Raw genomic sequence first — 10,893 nt, 5'->3', positions numbered from 1 at the left:
TCCGTGCCGGCCGCCCTCAACTCGCCTCGTCCCGTCTCCGTGCCCGCCCGCCCGGGAGCGGAGAGAAGCGCGGGCAGAGGGGCCGGCACGAGGAGGGAGGGAGGGAGCCGCCTCGCCGGGGGTTTGCCCGGCTGCTCGCGATGGGACGCGGCCCCGCCTGAGCACCTGCCGGCAGCCCCCGCTCCCCTCAGCTCTCGACGCCGCTATGGAGAGCCCCGTGAGCGGCAGCGCGGCTGCGGAGCCGGCGCCCCCCGGCGCGGAGCCGGAGCTGGCGGCCGGGGGTCCGGCGGAGGCGGAGGCGGCGGAGGTGGGCTCGGCAGCCCCGCGGCCGCGCTGCCTGCGGGCCGTGTACGTGCTGAACGACCCGCCCAAGGCGGGCGCCGGGGCGCGGAGCCCCGAGGCCGGGGCACGGCAGTGCCTGCTGCGGGCCTGCGAGGCCGAGGGAGCCCAGCTCAGCACCGTCAACTTCGGCGAGCTGGACTTCGGGGAGACGGCGGTGCTGGACGCCTTCTACGACGCGGGTGAGCGGGCTGGGCTGAGGCGGGACGCGGGGCGGGGGCTCGGGCTGGAGCCTGCCCCGCGCCGCCTCCCGGGTCGTGCGGGGACACGGCCGGCAGGGACGGGAGCGCTCGGTGAAGGTGGTGCCGGGGAACAGGGAGAGTGGGGCTCTGGCAAGGGGTGTGGGGACAGCGAGATGGGTGCGAAGGGATCCTCGTGTAATGCGGCCGGCACAGGCAGCAGGAGAAGGCGAGAGAATAAAGTTGAGGCTCTCACAGCAGCTCCTTCAGTCGCCACGGTGCGTTGTCCCAGCAGGACTGTGGGTCCTGCAGTACCAAACGAGTCTTAAGGAACAGCCGACCTCCTCCTGGGGTGGTTTGCTAAGAAGCCTCTTCCAGCTCCCAGCCTGATGGGGAGCTTAGAGTGAGACACAGGACAAAGACACACCAGCCCCTGATCTGGCTTGGCCAGAGGCTTCATGTTCACCACTCTTACTTACTGCGGCCTGGACGGTGAAATTGCGAACAAAGTGTGTGGCTCTGAACAAGGGCCCTGAGGAAGATTTGTGGGTATTGCCCGCCCCGTTCAGGTTCCAGCTGGTGACAGGTGTCTGTCTGATGGTTCAAAAGAAAGCTGCTGTCCCTTCTCCACTCAAAATCATCTGGCTAGTTTGGCACTATGGCTGAGAACTGTGAGCTTTTTGAGCATTCATTGGAAGCTTCTGAGCCAATAGGTATTATAAACTAATCAAGGTGAGTGTGTGGGCATTTTGCTGGCATGCAGACAAACTTTTATCTCCTATCTGTATGAGCCAGCATAAGGAAATGCTGGAAATTTACAAACTCCAAAGATGGAAAGTACTCTTTAAGTCTATCTTTCACAGTTCATCTTTCATAAGAACTTTGTTTTCCTCATGAGATGTGTTATATTAAATATAGCACATAATATTTAATATAAATATTAAAGAATATTTCCTAAAACTTTAGCCGTATTTTAAATTCTCATGTGATTGAGTCAATTTCATCCCGATAAGCCACCCAAATATTGAGGAATCTCAAACCCTTTTTGTCAGTATTTTTCTCCAGTCAGAGTTTTTTTATGTCTCTGCTAGCAAGGTTGACAAGTTTGTAATACTTTCTTTGTGCATCTTAGTACACAAACACAACCTAGGAATTTCTTTTATAGCCACTCTGAAGGTAAGAGTAATTTACTCATTAACACAAAATTATTCCTCTGTTTCTGCTAATAGTGCTATTAATGTATTAGGCACACACCTGTTGTACATTATACTGGGAGTCTGAAACAGCTATTTAAAAGGGGTTCTTAAATTACTGCATTGTGAAGTGAGTGCTTCTTTTCTAGGAGTCTGCAAAGTTCTCTAACTTTGCAGACTTTTGATTCAAGTCATCTTGTTTGACCAGGATAATTTTATTCCTGATTAATAGCACTTTGTAATAGTAATGTGCCTTTTACTGAATACACCTTCAACACTCATATATCCAGGGGTTTTTTTTCAATTATAAAGTAATTGAATAGTCCATAATCTGGAATTGTTCCAAAGGCGACTGTTAAAAATAGACTTTTTGTGGATTTCTTTCCAGTAGCAACAATTTGAGATCAGCCATGGGGACAACTTCTTAGTTTGTTAACTTCCTAATAATGTAGGCCTGGGATACTGGCATCTATTCAGTTCTTAAGAAGAACATCATTAAGAATAAGTGTTAATGTGAGCACTCCTATGGCTCACGATGAACTTTGTGTTAGGAAGTTCCCATGTGTTTACTTTAAAAAGAAAACAATCTAAAGGAGTTTTATTGCTGCCTGGGTAAGATATTAAGCAGGTGTTTCCCACACTGAAGATATCTCTTACATGATTTCTCTAGCTGAGGGGTAGACCCTTGAAAAGCAAATCCTGTTGCTTTGTAACAAATGGTGGGGTCTCTAAGAGGTGCTGGCCTGTTGCCTTCCCTTGGTTTAATAATGGAACCTTAATCATCTACTAATGCTTAATGACTGAGCAGCAAAAGACCATCTCATTGTGAGTAGGATTGATGGCTCTTTGTTAAAAATGTTATCTATTAGCCTTTTTCCCTGACTGTGCCTGAAATTGTAGCCTTTACTCAGCCGTTAGACAGCCCCCTCCAAAGTAGTTTATTCACCTTAGTATGAATCTATAAGTACCTTTTGTAACAAAATCAGCAAACTTTAAGGACAGAGGGCAACAAAAAACTTCAACAGAAACTTCTTTCCTGTCTGCAGGCAGGTTTTCTGGTCAATGATTTTTCAGTAGAACACTGAGAAAAGTGCTGCAAACCCACTTAAATTCTATAATCAGAGTATATGTGTTTTTTACCTTGAGTGTAGTCATTACTGGCTTCCCATCATTTGAAATCTTACTGTGAATGGAAGCATGGCTTATGCCTTTAGTTAGGTATTGCAGACCTGCAGGTAATGCAGGTGACCCTGATCTTAAGAAATCTCTCAGCTTTCTAAGGTTTTGCTTTACTGAAGGAGAATTACAGCACTTGTGAGAACTAACTTAAAAGTGAAATAAGAACTTGGTAAAGAAAACTAAGATTTCTTTGCTCAGTGTGGGCTAGAAACAAGCTGTCAGCAAAGTAATTTATATTTTCCAAAAATGGGCAATGAGATCTACCTAATAGAGGAGCAACAAGGATGTCTGCACACATTCACTGTATCTCTGGGAAGAAAAAAAGGTAATATTTTTAAACTATAACTGGCAAGTAGTGTGAAGCTTTTTTTGCAGAAAATAAAAGAATAAAAGTAATTTTCCCTAGGAACAGTGAGCCTAGGAGCTAATTGAGAATTTTTAGAATTCTTCAGAATTATCCCATGAAGAAAATCAAACTACAGGCACTGTAGTGCATTCATAAACAACTTGAGAGACACGGTGGAAGGGTGAGTGTGACTTGGATATAGTGATGTTACAGGTAGAGTGATTAATAGCTGCAAAGGATCTTTCTGTTCTTAATGTACTAAGAAAACAAACATGATGTCAAAGTCAAATGTCTGGCCTGTACCTCTGGAAGGGTGATGTTAGGTAGAAAAAATGTAGCTTTTCCTTGTCTACTCAAGACTTTATCAAATCTTAGTGCCTGCAGTGCCAGGCAATAGGGTTTGGCTACAGTGTTAAGGGAAGGGGTGTACAAAGTACACTTATACAGGTTTTGGGTGTTCCCATTTTGGTTTATGAAATCCTTTCTCTGTAGCTGATCATACTTTTTCCTCATGAGGGATGTGCAGCAATCTGTTTTGAGGCTTGGAATATTTCTTTGACCATTTGACCACAGCATTTAGAAATTATACAGTCAGCAGGATGAAAATCAGCTGAAAGGAAGACAAGCTAGAGAGCAAGTGGTGTACTGAGAAATAGAGCTAATTGCTGACCTGAGATAAGTGAGTGTTCCTCTGACAATCCAGGAAACTGTCAGGTAATTTGTGAGTATAGGGGAATATTTTGAAGTCTGTTTCTGCTGTTTTGCTTTATATGAACCTCTCTAGTCAATATCCTGTGTGATAAGGCAGCCCCAAAAGGCATGGTGTGATACCTGTCTCTGCAGGCTTGTCTTCATCCAGAGCCAAGACTTGGGAGTGAGCCTAAACAGAGACTGAAACACAGGTCCTCCTTACTTTTGTACCTGATTTCTTAACCCTGATTTCTTGTCCATGAAACTTTTTTTCTTTGTGTTACACTGTGAAAGGGGAAGGAGGAAATAAATTTGCTGGATCCTAATTTTCAGGCTCTGGCACCTGCTGGGGGAATCATTGCCTGTTCCTCAGCTGCCTGCCCTGAAACCCTCTGCCCTCAGAAGGCCAGTGTCCCCATTTCAGAATTGGCAGGGATGCTTCAGCTTCTTCAGCATGAGGGCTGAGTGCATCAGGTGCAGTAAACACTTGTCAGTGCTTTGGGATAATATACAGCTTGGTAACCCGTGTAGCTTAGCTGGAGGCACAGCTTCCCTTGCTGACTCTGCTGCAGGGAGCTCAGTCTCTGACAGGAATGACAGGTGAGGGCAATCACTTCTAAACAAACTTCATCATACCTTCCTGCTGCAGTTTATCTTTGCCCCTGGGTGCGACAGGGAGCAGTGCTGGAGTTAAGGGTTAGTGCTATGATGCTTACTTCAGCAGGCAGGGTTTCCTGTTTTTCTGAGGAACGCTTAAAATCTTTTCTTTCTTTTCCCACACAGATAACTCAATGGCTAGGGGTATATTTGCTTTAAATCTCAAGAGACATACATACCACAGAGTACAAAAGTACCAAGAGAAGCAAACCAGCCATCTTTAGAACAGGAAGGTGGTGGATGAGAGGCTGGGCTGGATATTCTGCTGCTTCAGTAAAACAGCAGAGCTGTTGGGACCTGATCTTTTATCTCTGTGTGGTGCTGCACATATAGAGTGACTTCAGGTGTCTCCAGCAAAGCTCTGCATTGTGACATCAAACCAAATATTCTAGTAACAAAACCCTTTAATATACCAGTATGGTAGTCCTTTTATATCCAAGTGTGTGAGGCCAGTTTTAAATGACAGTAACAAACATCAGGTCTATATGTTACTGTCATAAAACAGTTGAGGTTGGCAGACACCTTAAAGGTCATCCAGTTTTAACCCCTCTGACATGGGCAGAGATACCTTTCACTAAACCAGGTTGCTCAAAGCCCTGTCCAGACTGGCATTGAACACTTCCAGGGATGGGGTATCCACTCTCTGTGTAGTATGTTTCAGTGTCTTTCTATCCTCACAGTAATCTAAATCAGCCCTCTTTCATCTTGAAGTCTTTCCCCCTTGCCCTATCACTACAGGCCTTTGTAAAAGGTCCCTCTCTGGTTCTCTTGAAGCCCCCTTTAGGTACTGCAAGATGCTCTAAGTTCTCCCCAGAGCCTTTTGTTCTCCAGGTGAAACAGCCCCAACCCCCTTCCTGGGGGATGTGTTCTAGCCCTCTGATCATCTTCACAGTCCTCCTGTTGAACCTCTCAAACAGGTCCCCACCCTTGTAACGCTGGAAACTCCAGAGCTGGATGCAGCACTCCTGGTGGGGTCTCACAAAAACAGAGTAGATGGGAGAATCCCCTCCCTTGACTTGCCAGCCGTGCTGCTTTTGATGAAGTACAGGACACAGTTGGACTGATGATCTCAGAGGTCTTTTCCAACCTAGTTAATCAATTCTGTGATTGACTGATTGATTCTGTCATTCATGTACCTTCATCTTCCTTAGACGGTTTCCAACCTCATATTCTGCATGATACACAACACAAATGGTGTGTTTCTGTTTTTTTATAACTTACTCAGCAAGTAGTATTTTTCACTGTGTGATTATAAGTCAAATTGAGTCTCCCTAAATAGACTTAGAAGCTTTTACACCCATTACAACCATTGCAATTGACTTCAAAAATTTGAACATGTAAGATTATTCTGAAAAAAGGAACAACTGCATCTATTGAACTGCCTTAGCTCTGAAGACCAATTATTGTCACATGGCTCTTGAAAACACTTCAGTAAAGTGGGTTTTGGTTGTTTGTAATATTGTTTAATTTATTTTTTAAAAAATGAAACTGGCAGCATTTTCTGGATTTCTTCATATCAGTGAATGTTCTTCTGATTGAATTTTTTTATCCTCTGATAGGAGGAAAGAACTGTGCTGGCTATGCATAGCAGTCTGCAAATTCTAAAGGTCCTTTTATTTATTTATTTTTTAAGAAGTATATGCAAACATTTTTCATGTAGTTCCTCATTTGCTCTGAAGGAATCTACTGTGCCATTTGGCTGTGAGATGCTGGCAAGCAGATCTTCAGTTCTGCCTTTTGCATTTCAAGTTGGCTTTCAGTGACTCCCAGCCACTCATCTCCTTTGCAGTGAATGCATGCTTGCTCAGTCTTGCTGTGCTGTGTGTAGCATGTTCTTCATAAGAATCATTTCTCTTAGACCTGCAGTCTCAAAATTAGGTTAAACAAGAATAAAGGTTATGTGGGTTAATTACATTGCTTTAATTTCCATCCTCCATAAAATAGATTATGGTAGATATGTGGTAGCTCATATTATGTTCTGCAGTCATGCTCTTCCTTTATCAGTGTAATCTTTTTTATCAGTGTAAGCTTTTTTAATTGTTAAATTATGCTTGTACATCCTAGTTAAAAGGTAAGTAATTGAACACACTTGCACATGCTAGTTAAAAGGTAGCCTTTACAGGATCGTAAAGGTAAGTTCCTGGTTTGCCTTGAGGTAAAGGTCTTCTGACTTGTAAGGACTTGTGCAAAACCGAGTTGAGAACTCAAGATGTTTTGGTTTCCTCAGGATGGACTTGTGTCAGAGTAGTCAACAGCTCTTGGCCAGGAACAAGAAGTAGGATATAGTGATTATGTGCATGATTATTATTTGATTTATTGCTAATTTATTGTCTAAATACTGCTGTAATGAGGCTGTAATACAATAAGTAAATAACTATTATCTATTAAAACAGATAATAGTGCAATAGGGTCATGGTCTCTCCAGTTCTGAGCTTCAATGGGACCCCCTTATTTTCTAAACTCAGAGGAGTTTAGGTGTGGCTAGGTCCACTATCTCAGATTTGGTCAACAGTTTATGTCTAAAGGCTTACAATATAAGCAGGTTTGGCTAGAAAAGTACAGGTCAACAGTCTTCAGCCTTGGAGAGTTCACCATTCCAAAGCAACAAAGCACCTATGTAGCAGCTTTTGGATTTTATCTCCACTTGTGACTGGATCTTACTGGTTTTCACTCACTATCAAAAAGTCAGTGTTTCCCATCTTCAGGCTGCAGGCTTCCATGCTGGGAGGGAATTCCACCTGGAAGGTTCTTGCAGCACCAGGAGACCAGCTGGCCCAGTCTCTGCCAGCATTTGGTACCCTTCTGCAGGCCAACATGCACCAAAGTCAGTCCTGAATATCTTGGCTCCCCCATCTCTGGAGTGCATTAATTTACATTCAGACAGTTCCTCCTGCAATCCTCACCTGGTGTTCCAGTCCTAGGAACAAGCCTCACTGCCATCAGGGGCTGCAGAAAGGGGGATGCTGTGGGGCTCTGTGTGGAGGTCACATGCAATGGCCCAGCTATCTTCTGTCAGCATCACAAGCCTCAAATTCAAACTGGCTGCAAACCTGTGTTCTGGAGATACTCAGGGCATGCTCCTGCTTCCATGCATGTGGAGGAGCAGCTGCAAGGGTGTTGTGTGGCTAACATTTGGCAGCTGAGATGAGTGTAGGGTCTTTCTTAGGAGGGCCTCAATGTGGTTTGCCACTTGCAGCTGAACTCTGTGAACACAGTAGGCTCTGGTTGCCATGCACCTCAGGAGGGCTGTGAATTGCTTTAGCCTCAGGCTACCTTTGAACAGCAGCAAGGGTGCCTGAGGCAGAGCCAAGAGAGGCTTGCAGCTGTTGCTTTGTCCTGCCCCCTGGCACAGGCTGGGTACAAACAGCGTAGCTCCTGTGTCAGCTGAGGTCAGGGGGACTCAGTGGGCAGCTGATGGGTCAAACATGTCTCACAGTATGATTTCACCCCACCTGTCTTCTTTCAGAAGTGCTGCACATCTCTTCACCTTTCCCTGGGAGGTTGGGCTGGTTATAGAAATGTGCCAGGAGCAAAAATTGCATCACTGTTCTCTGCAAAGAGAAGACATGAATTCTGACACAAGTACTGGATTGCTGTGTCATGGAAAGCCACTCATGCTTTTTTTATCCTTCGTAGTACTCAGCCTGATCAGGTTAATGATTCTGCTGTGTGTTCAAGGTGGTGGAATTGAAACTTCTCAGCTATTCTTTGGTAATACTTCAGAGCATTTAAAGTTTTGTCTAAGTAGTTCAGCAGCTGTTATGTCTTGGAGTGCAAAGCCCAATGGGATTCACGACTTTAAAACGTGTACCCTAGCTTTTATTACATTGAAGGTAAATGATCCCAGCCTTGGTTAGCAGTCTGTCTTTAACTGCAGTGGGCTCTGATGACAGGCAGAAATCTGAAATGTAATGAAACAGTAATGACACTGTTAGGACTACATCCCTAGCCTTCTGCTGATGTGGGATGGTACAGCTAAATCCAGCAGTAAGGGATGTACTCCAGTTGATCACAGCAGAACTTACAGCTCTGTCTATTCTAGTATGTACTGCTTTTATGCTTAAATTGTGTTTTAAAATTCTTCAATATCTCTTTAAAGCAAAAAACAAGGAGAAAAATCTTGAAGTGCTTTTTTAACCCTGCTTCAGTATAATAGTTTTTTATTTTGCATCATGTTATGGAGGGAAATGTGTCTGGATTCTTTGCATTTTGTGGGATTTTATTCTGTTCAGTAAAACAGCCCTTCATGCACAGAACTGTAGCACAACCACAGGTGGTCGAGGGCCTCTCAACAATTTGAAAAGTGTTTATCACATGATAGATGTTTACCACATGATTTCTAAACCTTTTGAAGTGTATGCCAAAAATACACTAGTTCTGGAAAACAAACAACCTTCCATGTAAATCAGCATGATAATGAGCTTTCTCTAAAATTCTTCAGTTTCCTACTGGTGCTGGCAGTCCTTTCCATGAATAGTGGTACTTTGATGCCTCCAAGCACGTCAAAAAGCAGTGGTAGATTCTATGGAACTGATTATGGGGAAAATAACAGGGAAGTTACTTTTTTAAACTCAGGGTAGTGAATTATTTGCCACTTGATTGCTGTCCTTTCTGCCTCCTTCCCTTTAAATTTTTTACAACTATTTAGTAGCTAGATCAGCCACAAGAAATTGGGTTGAATCAAGTATCTCTTTGCCTTAGTCAGAGAAAAGCTGCAGGTTTTTTCTATTGCAGAAAAATCTCTGCCCATAATAATTTCCCTCAGCTGAAGATTAGCTGCATTAACTCTATTGTTGCTGCCTTTCACTCACAGAAGCTGAAGAAAGAAATTTCTTTCTGCTAATTTGTGTGTTGAGGGAGACATTCGTTGTTAGTTTTGCCTTTGATTGGAGAGTGACAAGGTGAAACTGAGGTTGGGAACTGGTAAATGAAAACAGTACAAGGCTTTATTCAGTCTGTGTGTTGCTTTCTAACAGTGCTAGACCAGTCATTGCTGTTGTGCTAATCTTAGTAGATAATAAAAATTTGCAGGAGAAAAGCTAATGTTTACAATTGTGTTACTGTTTGGTTCTGGGCTGCCTTACTTAGCAGGGCTTCTGTGTGCACAATCCTGTTTCACACAGTAACTGTCAGCTTTTATCAGCATCACCTCTGCCTTCTCTGCAGCTAGATACGTGTTTCAGATATTTTCTTTGCCAGTGGATGTTTGGTATGCTTCAGTCTTTTTAAACCCAGTTTGAAAAGAGGACATGATTACCAAGCTCAAAGCCAGGCACTGTGCTTGTTTTTCCTACTGCTGTTTATGGGGCTTAAGATAACTGACAAGTTATGTGATGTTGTCAACTGGAGAAAGTATTCAAATCAGAATGAAGTCTGAAAATGGTTGAGGTGGATTTCTTGTTTTCATGATAATTAAATTGGGAAACTGATAAACTTAGCTTTTTGCTTATTATAGTAACAAAACTAGGTAAGTCTTCATATTGTTTTGGGAAAACTAGAAACTGTCTTGACTTTCTGGCTTGTGATCAAGTAAAAAAAAGAATGCTTGACTATTTAAAAATTTTTTTTACCCTTTAATGCCTCTTCAGATTCCTAGTTTTGCAGTAGTGTCTCTGTGATGGTATAATACAAATTTAGAGAAGAATAATATGTTAATTTCTGTAATTTTGGGTATTTTGGACAATTCTAAAGATGAACATTCAGAATTTAGCATCTTAAATCTAAACTTTCTTGCATCCTCTTACCATGACCAAGTACAGGTTAGCCTGGGGATGTTGTTGGAAGAGAAACTTGACATGGGCCAGCACCTCAGAGAGCCAACTGCACCCTGGGCTGCATCCAAAGCAGGGAGAGGGAGGGGATTCTGATGAGAATCCCTGCAGATCTGTGGGACCCAATGTAGGAGCGAGCCCAGAGGAGGCTGTGAAGGTGATCAGAGGGCTGGAGCACCTCTCCCGTGAAGACAGACTGAGAGGGTTGGGGCTGTTTAGCTTGGAGAAGAGAAGGCTCTGGGGAAACCTTATGGCACCTTGCAGTGCCTAAAGAAGGCTACAAGAGAGCTGGAGAGGGGCCTTTTACACAGGCTTGTAGATAGGCCAAGAGGGAATGGTTTAACCTAAAATGGGGCAGGGTTAGATTGATATAAGGAAGCAATTCTTTACTGTGAGGGTGGCAGGGCTCTGGCACTGGCTGCCCAGAGAAGCTGTGGGTGCCCCATCCCTGGAAGTGTTCAGGGCCAGGTTGGACAGGGCCTTGAGGAAGCTGGACTAGTGAAGGTGTCTTTGCCCATGTTAAAGGGGTTGAAACTAGA

The 10,893-nt window shown here is 43.9% G+C and overlaps 1 protein-coding gene across 2 annotated transcripts in view; it reads left to right on the top strand.

Annotated features, from left to right (window-relative positions):
- The first annotated feature begins 205 nt into the window (after positions 1-205).
- MAP3K15 (mitogen-activated protein kinase kinase kinase 15) overlaps positions 206-10,893 on the top strand; it is an 81,017-nt gene continuing 70,329 nt past the window's right edge. For both annotated transcript variants that reach the window (XM_058825317.1, XM_058825316.1), the window contains exon 1: positions 206-521. In XM_058825317.1, coding sequence (XP_058681300.1) covers positions 206-521 — 316 coding nt within the window. The remainder of the gene's footprint in view (positions 522-10,893) is intronic.

This window comes from Ammospiza caudacuta, chromosome 2 (assembly GCF_027887145.1).
Source record: "Ammospiza caudacuta isolate bAmmCau1 chromosome 2, bAmmCau1.pri, whole genome shotgun sequence".
Taxonomy (NCBI): Eukaryota; Metazoa; Chordata; class Aves; order Passeriformes; family Passerellidae; genus Ammospiza; species Ammospiza caudacuta.
The sequence above is the reverse complement of the archived record's forward strand: the minus strand, read 5'-3'. Positions and strand labels throughout refer to the sequence as shown.